General features: G+C 54.2%; 1 protein-coding gene across 4 annotated transcripts; it reads right to left on the reverse strand.

Annotated features, from left to right (window-relative positions):
- Nucleotides 1-7592: 7592 nt before the first annotated feature.
- Nucleotides 7593-15472, reverse strand: SLC35C1 (solute carrier family 35 member C1). Of its 4 annotated transcripts, none has more exons than XM_036326101.1 (3): nt 15448-15472; nt 13385-13911; nt 7593-9367 (listed from the first exon to the last, which is right to left on the reverse strand). In XM_036326101.1, the coding sequence occupies exons 2-3, from the start codon at nt 13878-13880 to the stop codon at nt 8808-8810; spliced, it is 1056 nt and encodes a 351-aa protein (XP_036181994.1). In that variant the 5' UTR covers nt 13881-13911; nt 15448-15472; the 3' UTR covers nt 7593-8807. The 4 variants fall into 4 exon arrangements, with proteins under 4 accessions (XP_036181994.1, XP_036181997.1, XP_036181998.1 ...); XM_036326104.1 differs by lacking the exon at nt 15448-15472 and adding an exon at nt 15166-15311; XM_036326105.1 differs by lacking the exon at nt 15448-15472 and adding an exon at nt 14524-15159.
- Between the last annotated feature and the right edge of the window lie 1464 nt (nt 15473-16936).

The raw sequence follows: 16936 nt of genomic DNA on the forward strand, positions 1-16936 counted from the left end.
GGAAAACACATATATAATTACATACTGTTTACAGTAGCAAAATTACAGTTAGGAAGTAGCAACGAAAATAATTTTATGGTTGGGGGTCACCACAACATGAGGAACTATATTAAAGGGTCGAGGCATTAGGAAGGTTGAGAACCACTGCCCTAGCCGGTTTGGCTCAGTGGATAGAGCATCGGGCCCACAGACTGAAGTTCGATTCCCCGTCAAGGGGTATGTTCCTGCGGGAAACAACCAATGGATGTGTCTCTCTCACATTGATGTTCCTCTCTGTGTCTCTCCCCCTCTCTTCTACTCTCTCTAAAAATCAATGAAAAAATATCCTCCGGTGAGGATTAACAAAACAGGTTGCAGGCTCCATCCCCAGTGTGGGGTGTGCAGGAGGTAGAGAGAGCTGGGTAGAAAAACAAACAAACAAACAAAATGCCAAGGATGATGGCATTGCTTAGTCATCACTCAAAGTTCAATGCTGAACCTCCATGGCAAGGGACTTCCTATCCAGGGCTCTGTTATTATTGTTACTGTTATTGTTAACTATTCTTGTAATCCTCCGAAGCAAAAGCAACAACAGAAGCTTTCTAGACCCTGTCCTGTTTCCCTGCCCATTGGCAAGGACACAGTAGAGAAGGGTGGTAAAGCCTTCCACCCTCAGGGCCTGTGCGTGTGTATTATAATCACCGCTGCTGGACAATGAGGAGAACAGCCAGAGCGAGCTCCTTCCCGAAGCTTCTCTTCTGGGAGGTGGGAAGACAAGGGCGTTTAACTGGGATAGGCCACAGGGGCAAAACCATTAGCTCTTCGGGATGCTGCATCCTTGACTCCAGGGTTCCTGTGTCCTCAGCCTCTCCACTGATGTGGTAAGACTGCTGAAGCAGTTGTATGTAAGAAAGAGATTGTGAAATGGTGGCCCGAGGCTGTCTAGTCCGTGTAGGTGCCGCACAGCCCACACAGTATTTTATAAATTTGAGCCATTGTTTAAAAATCAGGAGATAGCCCTGCTGAGGTGGCTCAGTGGTTAGGTGTGGACCTATGAACCAGGAAGTCATGGTTTGATTCTGGTCAGGGCATATGCCCAGGTTGTGGGCTCGATCCCCAGTAGGGGGTGTGCAGGAGGCAGCCAATCAATGATTCTCTCTCATCATTGATGTTTCTATCTCTCTCTCCCTCTCCCTTAATCTCTGAAATCAATAAGCATATATTTTTAAAAATCAGGAGATTGCACATAAAGGTTCAAATATCCAGCTTCTCTTGCAAAATCAGAAGTTGTGGCAATATAAACCCACACTCCCAAATGGCAGAAAATGATGGGAACTGAGTTGTGTCTTCCCTGTTTAGAACGGCTCACCGAGGTCTCCTTTCAGCTCCCCTTCCTCATTATGTTACTGGTTGTCCCCTGGGTGTTTCATATGGAGTTCACTCCTGTGATAAGTAAAATTTCATCTTCCCCATGATTGCAGCAGGAGGGAAGGAGCAGAGGTCCACTTAGCAGATGAGGGAACCTTTCCTAGGCTCCATCATCTCTCTCTACCCAGCAGGCTGAAAGGCTGCCTTGGGCAGGCCTCAGAGCTAAATCCCTAAGCAAGGCAACAGAGGCGACAAAGTCCCACCATTCTTTGTGCTGTGAGCTTCCATCCAGTAATTACATTAGCTGTGTATGTACCAGTCAGTGTGCTAAATAAGCATGCATGCAAGATGCATTATCTCATCCAGTCATGGCACTGCCCCCTGGAGGAGGAAATGTGACCATCCTCACTCTATGTATAGGTAACGGAGGCTCCGAGATGGGGTCATTTGCTTACTGTACTATCCTGTTATCTCACTCACGCAAAGACCCCAGCCAACAGATGGCAAAACTGGGATTCCAGCGCAGGTCTCACTGACTCCAAAGCCTAGAAGTTGGAAACTGGTGACTGGAGGGGCAAACTAGTTTGGCCAGCAGTAATTAGGGAAAGGTGGACGTTTTGGCTGGGCTTACCTGCCCTGTTTGCTATAGGCTCCAACAATACTGGTTTACTTGGACTCTTTCCTCGTGTATGTCACTTCCTGGCCTCTGAAAAAGGTGACAATTGTCATGTCCTCTTGCCTCCCCACAGAGTCCAACTCAGATGAGTTTGAGTTCTTGGTTCTAGGACAGAGCTGGAGGTCTGTGCTTGTCTCTGCTGAGTCCCCCCCCCCCCCCCCCCCCCCCCCCCGCCCAAGATTTATGGGAGCTGAGAATAGAGATCAGTGAAATATAGTTTGAGTTCTGGTTCAACTTTATGACCCTGATGCTATTCTAGAGCCCAAGCCTTAGAGGATAGATTGGGTTGGTTCCAGGATCCACTAATCAGTTGATTTCACTATTTTAAATCATTTCTTTCCCTTTGAGATTTAATCCAATGTGACCACGCTTTAAATCAGGGCTCATTAGATAAAGCGCGTTTATGTCAGGTATGGGTTCTCAGTGTCTCACTTCCTTTTCTGGAGGAGGAGGGATCAGGACAACCCAGAGGGCATGGGACTACATGAGTGGGTATTAGGGCAGGAATTTTTGGATCAGGGGCTTGGTTGTTACCCAGGGTAACCAGAAAGTCTAGGAGGCAAGGGTGGGTGGAAGTCCAGAAGAGAAGCTCACTTTGATTGATACAAGGGGAAGGAGGAAAGCCATGGGCCAGGTGAGAGGCTGGGAGAGTCAGGAGGCACAGCGCAGGATGGAAGGCAAAGAAGAATATTGGTTGAGGTTGGGAACCGGCAGGTGCCCAAGAGCTGCTGGGTGATAGGTTCAAGTCAAGCTCTAGCTGGGCTACACCATCCCGTTGTTCTAGTCATGGGTTCTTCAGGCTCACAACAGGGCCATGGTGACCACAGAAGAGAAATAGCACTAAACCAGTTAAGGTGGTTTTGGCTGCAAGGGTGGAGTCTTATATAACTGGCTGGTCCTTAGTAAGGGGTTGGGGGGACGGAGAGTAAAAAGCAGGGCAACTGGCCCATCATTGACCAAATCCTGACTGTTCTGGGCTCATTGCGGAGGAGGTGGTGGTTTGACTTTTAGGGCTGATTGCTGCAGAGGTTGTGAGTCAGAGTTCTGTTGTCAGTGTCCGTTTGACTATTCAGTCTCTCAGTGCAGAGAGGGAACCCGGCTATGTGATTCGGGCACATTGCTAAATTCTGTAGGCCTTGGTTTTCTCATCCATAAATGGGGTTAATAGTACTTGTCTCAGATGTTTATAGCAAATGTTTACAATAGCACCTGGCATGTGGTGAGTAGCCAGTAAATGTTAACAATAATATTACTTAATATTTAGTAATATCTACACTAATAAAAGAGAAACATGGTAATTGGCGTACGACCGCTACCCTTTTCATTGGCTAATCAGTGAGATATGCAAATTAACTGTCAGCCAAGATGGCGGCCGGCAGCCAGGCAGCTTGAAACTAACATGAGGCTTGCTTGCCTCAGTGACAGAGGAAACCAACAGTTCCCCGCCTGGGGCTGCAGGCCTCTGAGCGGGCAGTTTAAGAAACATTGTAACAAATACCACCGGACTTCAGCCAGCAGATTCGCAACATTGTAAGCAAAGACCAGAAACCTACTTTCAGCGCGGAGGCCTAAGAGCTGGAGCCAAGCCTCAAGGTAAAGCTGGCCCAGAATAAAAAAAAATAAAAATAAAAAGGAGCGGTTGGGAGTTCAGTCACCCCCAGCCTGAAAACAGCCCTCAGCCCCTCACCCAGACTGGCCAGGCACCCCAGTGGGGAACCCCACCCTGATCCAGGACACCCTTCAGGGCAAACCAGCCGGCCCCCACCCATGCACCAGGCCTCTACCCTATACAGTAAAAGGGTAATATGCCTCCCGGCACCGGGATCAGCGTGACAGGGGGCAGCGCCCAAACCCCCTGATCGCCCTGCGGCTCTGTGTGTGACAGGGGGCGGGGCCCCAACCCCCTGAGCAGCCCTGCTCTGTGCCTGATGGGGGGAGCTCCCCAACCCCCCCCCCCATGGGCCCTGCTCTGTGTGTGAGAGTGGCGGCGCCCCAACCCCCTGATCGGCCCTGCTCTGTGGGTGATAGAGGGCGGTGCCCCAACCCCTTGATGGGCTCTGCTCTGTGTGTGACGGGGGCAGCGCCCCAACCCCCTGATTGGCCCTGCTCTGTGCGTGACAGGGGGTGGCGCCGCAACCTCCCCATCGACCCTGCCTTGAGTGTGACAGGGGGCGGTGCCCCAACCCCCCAATTGGCCCTACCCTGAGCGTGACTGAGGGTGGCATCACAACCTCCAAATCCGCCCTGCTCTGTGCATGACAAGGGGCGGCGCCCCAACTCCCCAATCGGCCCTGCTCTGAGCCTGACCAGGGGCTGCACCTAGGGATTGGGCCTGCCCTCTGCCACCCGGGAGCAGGCCTAAGCCAGCAGGTCGTTATCTCCCGAGGGGTCCCAGACTGTGAGAGGGCACAGGCCGGGCTGAGGGACCCCCCCCCCCCCCGGGTGCACAAATTTTTGTGCACTGGGCCTCTAGTATATTTATAATGATACATTATAATAAAAATTTTAATCATAATAGTTATTATTTTTAAAAATGATGATGGCCCTGGCTGGTGTGGCTCAGTTGGCTGGGGGTCCTCCCACACTCCAACACAGCGGTGGCCAACCGGTGGTCCCTGGACCACTGGTGGTCCGTGAGGTCTGACCACGACCCTGCTCCGAAGGGTTGCAGGCTCGATCCCTGGGTGGGGGCATTCGGGAGGCAGATGATGGATGTTTCGCTCTCATGTTGACGTTGCGCTCTCTCTCGCTCTCTCTCTCTCTCGCTCTCTCTCCCCCTTTCCTTTTCTCTCTCTCTAAAAATTGATACTCTCTTAAAAAAAAAAAGAAGGATGATGACGATGATACTCAGCGGAAAAGGCACTGGCCTGGGAGGAGGAGGGTTCTGGGCTCTTCCCCATCACACTGTGACCTGGGGCAAGTCAGCTCCGCTCTCTCTGAGCCTCAGGCTTGTCTGTTGATTTGAGGCTGGACTCTGATCTTCACACTCATTTCCAGCCCTCGGTGCAGCCACACCAGTACCCGCCTTCCCTCCCTCACACACACCTTCCCCCAAAGCTCTCAGCACCTGGACCAGGCGCTCCAGGGCAGCAGGCTTTTCGGTTCCCGTTTCAGCGTGTTTCGGGTCCTCCCCTAGCCCCTTCACAGGAACCACGGTTTGTGGTGGGGGCGGGGGCAGGGCTGGGGCTGGACCTGGCGAGGCAGCTGGACCAGAGTGGCACTGTGGAAAGCCTGTCAGACAGGAGGGCCAGGACAGCCGGGGACCACACTCCATTTTGTCATTGGCGTGTTGAGCAAGTCATTTGGACCTCAGTTTTCTCATCTAACAACTAAAGTTCCTATGTTGATTCCTTCAGTCATGTTCTCTCTTCAATCGGAACTTTCTTTTCTTTCACACAAGTAAAAAGGTCAGAAAGATGAACTGATTTAGCTAAGCCCACACGGCTCCTGATTTGAATCTTTTACCCAAGGCATAGTCTCCTTTCATCTTTGGTCAACCTCCGCAGCAAGCAAAAAGTCAAACCACCACCTCCTCCGCAATGAGCCCAGAACAGTCAGGATTTGGTGAAATGGGCCAGTTGCCCTGGTTTTTACTCCCCCCCCCCCCCCCCACATTACTAAGGACCAGCCAGTTACATGACTCCATCCTTGCAGCCAAAACCACCTTAACTGGCTTGGCGCCATTTCTCTTCTGTGGTCACCATGGCCCTGTGTGAGCCTTAAGAACCCATGACTAGAACAACGGGATGGTGTAGCCCAGCTAGCGCCTGACTTGAACCTATCACCCGGCAGCACCTGCCAGAGCAAGCTCCTGGGCACCTGCCGGTTCCCAACCTCAACCAATATTCTTCTTTGCCTTCCACCCTGCGCTGTGCCTCCTGACGAAAGATTGAAAGCCATAGTTTTATGATAGAGAAGCAGACTGCCCAGGTTCGAATCCTAATTATTAACTGTGTGACTTCAGACAAATTACTTACCCTCTCTGTGCCTTCGTTTTTCTCATTTGTGAGATGGGAGATGATAATTGTATCTCCATCCGGTTGTTATGAGGACTAAATGAATCAATATTTGTAAAGCACTTTCAACAGTGCCTGCTATCTAGTAAATTTATTTAGGTGTTTGCTAAATTAATGAAATAGTTCCCCTGCCGATCAAGGCATGATCTCAAGTATGTAGAAAGCCCTTTGGGTTAGGACCAGGAGACCCGTGTTCCACTTTGGGCTCACCACTCATTTGCTCTGTGGCCTCAGAAGCCTCCTTTGAACTGTCTGTGCCTTCGCTTTCCTAGGCTGCGAGGTAAGGGACTTGGACATGTTCATCGATGAGCAGCATTTTTTTGAACAAAAATCAAGTCGGGGAAAAAAGCAAAGGCCCTGAGACCTCGGGGCAGTAGGTTACTATTTCCATTATTGAACCTGTTATGGAGCCTTGACAGGTGTTTACATGTGAGCCCTTTGAAGCAGATTGGGGTTTTTACATTAACACTAGAGGAGAGGCCTGAACACAAAATTCGTGCAAAAGTAGGCCTTCCTTCCCCTAGCTGCAGGCACTGGCTTCCCGCCGGCACCCGGGACCTGGGCTTCCCTCGCAGCCCTGGCTGTGTCTGGAAGGTTGTCTGGTCTACTTAGCATATTATGCTTTTATTATTATAGATGACCTATTGCAGTGCCTGGCACGTTGTAAGTACGAGTGTAGTTAAGGGCACTGTGGTTAAGTATCTATGCTGTGAAAGCAGAGACTTTCATCTGAATCCTTCGGTTGCCTCTCCCTTCCTGTGCTCCTCTCTGAGCCTCAGTACCTGTTAGGTCGGAGAGAGCCCAGGATCGGATACATGTGATGAGACAATGGACTCCCCCTGGCATTTCTGGCATATCAGTGTGCCAGACACAGATACAGGCTTCTCCCTGAATCCACAACGACCCCCACACAGATACTGACTCATTCCTGAATACCTGGCTGACCCCTGCAGCTGAAACTTCCTCAACTGAATACCTCAGCTCATGTCCCTGCCCCTCACCCAACCGCAGTATAAAAAAAGCGCCCCCCTCCCTGTTGGCGTGAATCCATGTGCCCTGTCCTTGGGGTACGTGGGTCTCCCGGGGACGCAGAAATAAACCTTTTCCTTTCCTTTCTTTTCTGATTCACTGGACTCTCTATTTCTTGCGCCGCCTCCTGAGCCACCTAACCTAACAGTACCCTCACGTAGACAGTGGGGATCAGTGAGTGCGCCCAGCTCACAGGGTGCGTGTGTGTGGGGGGGAGGGGTTGTGAAGATGAATGACGGATGTGGAGCACGCAGCACAGTGCCAGTAAATGACAGCTATTGCTAATATGAAACCCGAGGTTGGTCACCCATGTCCCAGGAAGGGGCTCTGATCTGAAAGAGAGAACAGGCTTTTCTTAGAAGCGCCGCCCTGCTGGTACCTGGACTTGGTGAGGGCGGGGTCGAACCTTCCTGCCCTTTACAGACCCACTGCTTCCCCTCAGGGCCCTGTCCACAAATTTATCTAGGCCCAGCCAGCCCCTTCCTGCACTCAGCTCCTCCCACTCCCCCCACATATACACAGGATGGCTTACTCCAATTTTAATTAAGTCACACACAATTCAGGGCATCAGGCCCCACCAACTTCATTAGAAACCATTTGGGATTGTGGGGGGACTGGAAACGGGGGTGTTGAGAAAACCCACTCTCTAGGGGAGTTGGGTGGAACAAAATGGCCAGGGGTGAAAGCAAGCCAGAGGCCAGGGGGTGTGGTGAGGACAATCAGGTTCTCCCGGCCCCACCCTCAGGGAAGAGGCTCAGAAGCAGGTTACAAGCCTTCCTGCAGGGACCTGGGGGGCCCAGCACAGCTGGGGTGGAAGGCGCTGAGCTGGGACACTGCTCCATCAGCCCCCTGGGGAGAAGCTCTGGGGGAGGCAGAGTTGGGAGAAGCTGAAGTGGCTCCTGGCTCCACTTCCTGAGCCAGGCGGCCACCAGGTGCTGGGAGACAGAGCGAGGCAGTAAAACGGGAGTCAGAGGCTAGGGAGGGTGCTAATGACCCGGTTTAACCTGTAAGAGATATGTGGTTCCCCATGTTCAAGAGGTGGGAACATGGGGTGCAGATGGTGGGGAAAGGGCGCTTTTCCATGTGCCCCATTCCCAGGCCACTTCCCAGTGGCCCCTGGGAGTGCCAGGACCAGGCATAGGTACAACTGATCCTTCGCCCCTTCCATGGGGCCTGGTGGCCTCTCTGCAGAGAAGAGGGAACACTGGTCCCTTTCCTCCCTCAGCCCAGCCGCCACTTCGCTCCAGAGGAAGCTGGTTTGTGGGGCTAAAGCTGTGCTGCCTGCCCTGGGACCTGGAGATGTGAGGTTTCCCAAACCCCTTAGTTGACCTGTGGTGGCGTCACACCCCTGTCTCCTTGAGCACAAGTGAAGACTCGATGGCTTCGCCATATGTTCCTTAAAGCTTGTGGCCTGTCCTTAACCCCAAAGGTCATGTGGAGGTAGAAGGCCCTAGGAAGGGGCAGGAAGGGGTGCCCCACTTTCCTACTCCCCAAGGGCCAATGTGCTCTTCTCATGGGGGTCCTACCCCCAAATAGGAAAGGAGGTCGAGATAGGATTGGCAACTTTCCGACATTACTTGAAAACACTGGTTCCAATTCCACCACCAGATTCTGATCAGTCTGCAAACACCCCCCCAGGTCTCTCTCTCTGGGTACGAGAGGCCTCCACTGCATTCGTGGGCTTTCTCCCGGGGTGGGGCGTTCTCCTCGGCGGGCCATCCCGAGGTCCCCGCAGGAGCTCACACCCCCACGCCACTCTTCTCGCTGTCCTTGGGGCTGGGCTCCTCCTGCACCTTCTTCATCTCCCAGCCCCTGACCCAGGTGTAGGCGGAGGAGCCCCCCAGCACCATCATGTTGCTCGTCCACCAGAGGAAGCTCTTGGTCTCCTCGTAGTAGAGGACGGCCAGCACCGTCTGGGCACAGGCCTTGGCCGTGCCCGACACATTGTGGGTCAGGGGACTGGTGAACTTGATCTGCAGTCCTGTCACGTAGCCAATGGCAAAGCCAAACAGGCCTCCCAGCGTCATCATGCCCCAGAAGTGGGCACTGCCCAGCTGGGCAAAGCGGAGGAGGGCCTGAAGCTCCCCCAGCAGCAGGAGCAGGGGCAGGAAGAGGACGCAGGCGTTGACGTTGTTATAGAAGGTCAGGCGCCAGATGCTGCCGTCCACCGCCGGGAGCACCTTCTTGGTGTAGATGGCGTTGAGCGAGACACAGAGGCTGGCCAGCACGCCAAAGAGGGTGCCCGTCCAAGACAGGGTACCCTCTGCCCCCTCCTGGTCCACACCAAGCCAGAAGCCACCTGCAGTGGGGACAGGAGAAGGGGAGGGGGTGAGGACAGGAGGAAGAAGGACAGAGAATTTTGCCCCTAAAGTTCACAAACTGTAAGGCTGCCTCACCATCCCAGCCTTCCCAACCCCCTTTGCAACAAATATGTCAAAGTCTCCACTACATGCAAAGCACAATACAAGGGCTGGGAAGTGGCCCAGGACAGGAGCCTTCCTCACGGGACATGGTTCCAGCCAAGGAGACAGGCGCTAAAACGATTCATCTCTTAACAATTGTAATGAGGCCCATAAAACAGGACAGGGTGCTGTGAGAACCCGTAACTGGGTGACTATGTTGGCCTGGGGCCTCTGGAAACTTGAATTGAGTTATGAAGGATGAGTATTAGTGGTTACAATGACCTTGGGCAAGTGATTTAAGGTCTCAGAGGCTGGGCTTCCTGGTGTGTAAAATGGAAGCCTATGGGTCTTTTCCGATACTCCCAGTCCCCAGACCTCTTCCTGCCTGCGCTTCCCTTCAGGACCCCTGGCCTGCCAGGGGCTGCTGGGCACCTGCCCACAGGGACAGTACATTGAGCCAGACCCCACCTTCCCAGCAGGCAGGGCTGAGTCTTACGTGTTGTATACCCGGCTACAGCATCTGGCAACATGGGGCGGGAGGAAAAGTTGTGGTGTCAGAGATTTGGGCTCTGCCACCTCAAGGCTGGGTGGCCTGGGGAAAGTTTACTTAACTGCTCTGAGCCAATTTCCTTCAGCTGCAGAGATCTGGGTCACTGTCTTTTTTATTTTTTTTAAATTGATTTCAGAGAGGAAGGGAGAGGGAGAGAGATAGAAACATCAATGATGACAGAGAATCATTGATTGGCTGCTTTCTGCACGCCCCCTACTAGGGATCAAGCCTGCAACCCGGGCATGTGCCCTGACCCGGAATTGAATGGTGACCTCCTGGTTCATAGGTCAACCCTCAACCACTGAGCCACGCTGGCCGGGCTGGTCACTGTCTTGACCCTTCTCTCCAACCAATCTACTCTTCACCTTGCAACCAGAATGACGAGGACCTTCCTCACATACAGATCTGCTCAGGTCCTGTCCTGGCTTAAAGCTCCTCCGAGCCTCCCCACCGCCTCAGAAACTATTCCAGACGCACTGCACTTGGGGAGCCTCACGTCTGGGGAGCCTTGCCTGGGCCCAGCCATGAAGAAGGGCACATGCTCTTCCTTCTGCCTGGAAGTTTCTCCTCACTCCTTCCTTACCCCATCTAGACCAGTGATGGCGAACCTATGACACGCGGGTCAGAGGTGACACGCGAACTCATTGTTTTGGCTGATTTTTCTTTGTTAAATGGCATTTAAATATATAAAATAAATATCAAAAATATAAGTCTTTTTTTAATATGGTTGCAAATATCAAAAAATTTCTATATATGACATGGCACCAGAGCTACGTTAGGGTTTTTCAAAATGCTGACACGTGGAGCTCAAAAGGTTCGCCATCACTGATCTAGGACTTCCTCCAGAAGGCCTGCTTAGATGACCCCTTCCCAAACACCTCTCCCTCCCCGCCCAGCCAGCATTCCCACGGCACCTTCTATGTCCCCATCACCGCTCTTACCACCCAGTCCTAGCTCCTGTACTGCCATGCATCATCACTGTGACCTCCAGGAGTGTAGAAGCTGAGTCTACCTTTTCCAAATATGTATCCCCAGCGCTTGGCACAGTCCTTAGCATGTGCCTGATCTCATGAATACGTGTCGAATGACTGACAGAGGTTGTTCTGGAGGTGCTCGGAGGATTAAAGGAGACGAGACACGGGCTGCACTGTAGGCACTCATTCCCAGCATTCTCATTCCAGCCTTTGCAAACAGGTTGCCCCTGACCTGCTCTGGGGATGGAGCAGGTGGGCTTACAGAGCACCCCCAGCCCTCCTGCTGGTTACCTGTTGAGTCCAGAAGGGACTGCCACCCCAAGGTCCCAGACCCAGAGGGATTCTCAGCTAGAAGGAGCTTTGAAAGGCAGTGTGACCTGGGGGAGAGGGGAAAGGAGGAGGAGGAGGCGGCCTGGAGTAGATGCCTTTGACCCACCCCCACAAGGAGGAAGGAAGGAAGGGAGGGAACAGGTCCTCGGCCAGCAGAGCGCACTGGCCTCCGTGCTGGCCGGTGAATGCACCTTCTCAGAAGCAATCTCACCATCAGCCACTTGAATTACTTTTTGGATTTGGGCCCAGTTTCCCTACTGACATCGCCTTCCCGCATGCAAATTCTCCCACCAAGAGCATCCCCCACCCACCAGCACACACAAGGTCTGCAGGACTGAAGTGGGGATCCCTCAGACATTTGGGGACGTGTGGGAGAAAGTGAGGCCTCCCCTGGGAGGGGAAGGGACAGCAGCTGAGAAAGAGATGACAGGGATCTTAGCAGCTCCTCCCACTCTGACCTCCACCCTTCTCCCCTTCCTCCCTCCCTGATCTTGGGGCGAGATCCCTCCTTGCTCAAGGGGGAACATTTTCTAGGACAGGTGGCATGGGATGAGGCTCTCCCGGCAACCAGTCTACTTTGGCCTTGGACTCTGAGACACCAGTGAAGAATATGTAGGTCAACCAAGACACACGTTCCAGCACCAGGAAAAACCAGAACAGGTTTAAGGAAGGATCACATTCCTGGATGACAGAGGCCCAGGAACAGTGGGGGCTGCAATAAAACAATACGTGTTCTATAGCCTGTGCTGTCCAATACAGTCGCCACTGGCCACATGTGGCTACCGAGCTCTTTAAATGTGGCTAGAGAATCAGGTTGAACATCTGTAACTGAGGAACTGAATTTTCAAAATTTAATTTGAATTACAGTAAGTCTTCACTTAATGCCATCCACAGGTTATGCTACTAAAACAATATAAATTAATATATAGGCTAATTGATATAAATAAGTGTTAAGTTCCTATGCATCTTATCATTGTTATAAGGAAATGATGTTATTTGAGCACCTGCTCTAACTTAGACTGAAATAGACACATGTCCAGTGATTACTGTATTGGGTAGTGCAGCTTTAACGTCGAGGGGATGAGGACAGAGTGGTTAGAAGCACAGGACTGGCAGTCTGACCAATCTGTTTGCACCCCAGCCTGGCTACTTCCTCACCGTGTGCCCCTGGACAAATAACTTAACCTCTCTGAGCCTCAGTTTCCTTGTTTGGATGGAGATGCTCATGGTGCCCAGAGACCTCTGGGGAACAAAGGAGATGCTATAATACGTGAAATGATTAGCACAATGTCCCATCAATAATTGTGATTTAAAAAAATACATTTTTATTGATTTCAGAGAGGAAGGGAGAGGGAGAGAGAGATAGAAACATCAACAATGAGAGAGAACCATTGATTGGCTGCCTCCTGCATGCCTCCTACTGGGGATCGAGCCTGCAACCCCGGCATCTGCCCTTGGCTGGAACTGAATCTGGGACCCTTTAGTCCACAGGCTGACACTCTATCCACTGAGCCAAACCAGCTAGGGCAATAATTGTGATTTTTTTGAAGGTCAAGTCTGGGAAGACAGTTAACACCTCTAAAAGCATATCTCTTACCACTGTCTCAGGCGTTACTATGCGTCTGCAAGGTCAGGACGACAGTATATTTATTAAAAGAGGAATTGTCTCATAGAAATGAGATGGGGAGTCAGGACACCTGAGCTCTTGAGTAGCAACAGAGTTTAGAGGTCAAGTGTATGGAGCCTGGTTACTCGAGATCAGATCCCAGCTCTGCCACCTACTAGCTGTGCGATCCTGGGCAAGTTACTTCACCTCTCTGTGCCTGGGTTTTCCCCTGTGAAATACAACAGATGATAATTTCACCTGCATGAGGCGCCCTACCTGGGCCCCCAACTTGCTGGGTGGCCTCAAGCAAGTTATTGGTTCTCCCAAGCTCATCCTCACATTACCATCAAGGGAGCTGGGACGGATAAAGTCGACAGATGCTTGGCAGGGTTGTTCCTTCGGGTCTGGGCCCCCATACCGCCTCTGTGTCCCACGGCCCGGGCCTGCCACTCACCGATGATGATGCCGCAGGCGAGCAAGGCGTAGAAGGAGGTGGTCTGCTTGAGCAGCAGGTAGGAGAGCAGCACGTTGAAGACGGTGGTGAGGGAGCGGCCCACGTTGTAGAAGGCCACACCCACGTACTTCAGGCAGAGGTTGTTGAAGGTGATCATGCAGATGAAGACCACGGACAGGGGCAGGACGCTGCGGGCCACCCTGAGATCCAGGCGCAGGCTGGGGAACTCCACGGCCCCCGGGCAGCAGGCGGCCAGGGCGCTGAGGCCCTTGCACAGCAGGGTGGTCACCAGGCACTGGTAGAAGGTGACGAAGATGGGGGTGTTCAGCTGCAGGGAGGGGCTGTCCAGCAGGTACTTGTTGAGAAACACCATGGAGATGGAGGTGACCCAGTAGAGAGAGACGACCAGTGCGATCTGCAGGGCCCGGAGCAGGAAGGGCTTCCCCGGGCTGGCCTCTGCCCCGCCGGCGGCGTCGGGCGTGCCCATCAGCGCCATGTGCAGGATCCGGGAGCGCTTCAGAGGGGCCCTGTTCATGGCGGCAGGGAGCGGGGTCACGGCATGGCCAGAACTGGTCTCCGGGAGGAGCAGCGGGCGGGGAGCGCACTTCCACTTTCTTCAGGCCGCGGCGCTCACCGGCCACACGGGGCGGGGCCCGCAGGCCTCCCGCCGCCCTCTGGGAGGGGGAGGCTGGGCTTTGGGGTGAGCCTCCCCACCTGCTCCCACCCCAGGGGCCGCATGGGACCAGGCGCGGGGAAGGGGTGGTGAGCAGGCAGAGGACACAGCAGGGGCGAAGGGCCCCCGGGGAGGAGGGGAGGGGAGCGGAGCGGCAGGGAGAGTGGGAGGCGGAGGAATGCGGGCCCGGCGGCTGGAGTGGCGGACGGCATGGGGAGAGGTGCGGGCAGGGCGGCGCGGGCTGCCGAGGGAGAGAGGGGTTGGCAGGGAGGAGCGAGGCCTGGGGGAGCTGAATGGAGGGAGGGCGTCGGGGGGTCGGAGAGGCTCGGGGCGGGGTCCGAGGGCCGCGGGAGGAGGCCGGGCAGGGCCCCGCAGCCCGCGGTTTTCCCGGCGCCGGTTCCGGCTCAGCCCCGGAGCTCGCCCCAGTCAGAGGCCGCGCCCCCGGCGAGGCGGGCCCAGGACTCACTTCCGCCTCTTCCTTAAAGAGCCCGCACCCGCGTGGCACTCTTAAAGCCGCAGCCCCAGAGAGTCCGAGTCTGGCTCGCGTCGGGGCCCCGGCCGCCACCCAGCTCTCGGCAGCCTCGGAAGGTTCTTCTGGGTGTTTGAGCCTCGCCTCCTTCCTGCAAACCCCGCTGGCTCCGTCGCCTCCTAAGGCTAACACCCCGACTCGGCCCATCGCCCCAGATCCCCAGGCAGACGGCGCTCCCTCCTCCCCAGCCTCGGCACCCCTCGCTTCCCTCCACGTCCAGAGACACCCCCGCCCCCGCTGGCCCTGCGTCCTTTACTTAGTCTCAGCTCACTCTGGCCAATCCTCTTTGCAGTCCCCTCCTTCCACCCACGTTCCCCGTCCCCAGGCCTCTCCCAAACCCGAGATTCTCTGCAGCGCTCCCAGACCCCGGTTGCCACGACGCCCTATAGGACCTCAATCTGTCGCTCGGTCTCCCCCATTCCAGACCCGCGGGTGGTCGGATCCGAGCCCCAAGGCTTCGCCCTCTTCCCTGGCTCCTTCCCCCTTGCAAAATCCTCCTCCCCATGCTGGCCGGGCCCAGCTTGCAAGCTCCGGCCCCAGGGCTGGCGTTCCCGGGCCCCTAAAGCGACCCGCACTCACCTCGCTCTCCGCACTCACTGTCGGTCCGCGCCCCCTGCGCCGCACCTGCAGCACCTCGCCCGCCAGCGCACCCAGGGCCGTGCCCGCCAAAGACAACTTCCTGTTCCCAGCCCCGGGCGCGGGCGGTGCCCCGGCCTCACGGCCCGCTTCCCACTTGGGGCCCTGGGGTGGCGGTGGGGCCCCGGGTCAATCCAGTGGGAGCAAGTACCCCGCTCTTTCCAAGGCCATCCCAGCCCCGGTATCTCGCCCCAGCCAGTGGCCCGGAATCCCCGCTCCGGTTACCGCAGCTGGCAGGTCCCAGGATCCGGCTGCATCCTCCGCCCCTTGCTCACCGGCCTGGGCTTCCAGGAGTGCGAGTAACGGCTCGGCTCGGCTTCTCTCGCTGCAGCGCGGGGAGGGTCCTCCGCCCCGTCCCAGGACCGTGGGAAGTCGAGTCACCAGCCCAGGACCGTCACTCTCCACGCGGGCGCCTGGACTGACGTCTCCCTGGTTCCCGCTCAAGCACCAACCTTGGGCGGCTCACTTCTGAGTCTCATTATTATACACCGTTGGGTTGGACTATACCAGTGGGTCTCAAACTCCTTACTCAAAATTCTAGCTAGTACGGCTGAAAGTAGGGAGTATATTTCAAACACCATTTAATTGATGTTACAGAAGACCAGAGAAAAACCAAGCAACTCCCAGGGAAATGGAGTTACACTGTTTATTATGCCCTCAGGCCCAGAGAAAGCGTTCAAATTCTGAGCAAAAACATGGAGGAAGCCCTCCCCTTTTCTATCTTTCCAGCCCTTTGTCTCCCAAATAAGGGTTTTCTGGTCCTCTTTACAAGTTCTTAAAGAGCCCATGTGCTGAGGCAGCGGTTCTCAACCTGTGGGTCGCGACCCCTTTGGCGGTCGAAGGACCCTTTCACAGGGGTCGCCTAAAGACCATCCTGCATATCAGACATTTACATTACGATTCATAACAGTAGCAACATTACAGTTATGAAGTAGCAACGAAAATAATTTTATGGTTGGGTCACAACATGAGGAACTGTATTTAAAGGGCCAGAAGGTTGAGAACCACTGTGCTGAGGCCTTGAGACCACAATTAAAGGCCTCGCCTGGTGCCAGTACTGATAATTCCTCCTGGGGATGGTTTACGGTCCCTCTAAAACGGGAGTAAACAGGTCTTGCAGGAGCAGACAATTAAAGGGGCAGTGCATTAGGTTAATGGCACAGATTCAGATTGCTAGCCCCCTAAAAATGTCTCATTTTCCCCATCGGTACCATTTAATTTACTGGTGAGGTATCGAGGTTTGCTTTAAATTACTCAGAATAGTCACCAAAGAGAAAAGAAAATGGCCAATGAAACAAGATAGGCAAAGTGTTGATAATTGTTGAACCTGGGCATAGGTACCTGCGGGTCATTGGAAGACTTTTCTTACTTTTCCAAGGTAAAGGGTAAAACCTATGAAGTACATTTAAAGTTTCACATGCGAACTACATAAACGCTCACCTGAGCTTAACACAGCCCTGGTGGGCGATAGGAAACTGGGAAGGGGTATGGGAAATAAGTTCCATCCAGCAGTCCCTGGGCAGGTGCAAGCTCCCCAGTGTGAGCTCTGCCCTAGGCCCTGTGCGCTTTCCCTAGCCCTCTGGCCCTCACTCTGTGATACCCACACTCCAGGGACTTCCTGCTTCCTAGTTATGGGCCGGTGGAGGATGCCTTCTGGCCACCTTATCACCTTTGGGGAAGGAGAGACCTCAGTGGACTGAGCTGGTCATCTGAC

Source organism: Myotis myotis, unplaced genomic scaffold (genome assembly GCF_014108235.1).
Source record: "Myotis myotis isolate mMyoMyo1 unplaced genomic scaffold, mMyoMyo1.p scaffold_m19_p_10, whole genome shotgun sequence".
Lineage (NCBI taxonomy): Eukaryota > Metazoa > Chordata > Mammalia > Chiroptera > Vespertilionidae > Myotis > Myotis myotis.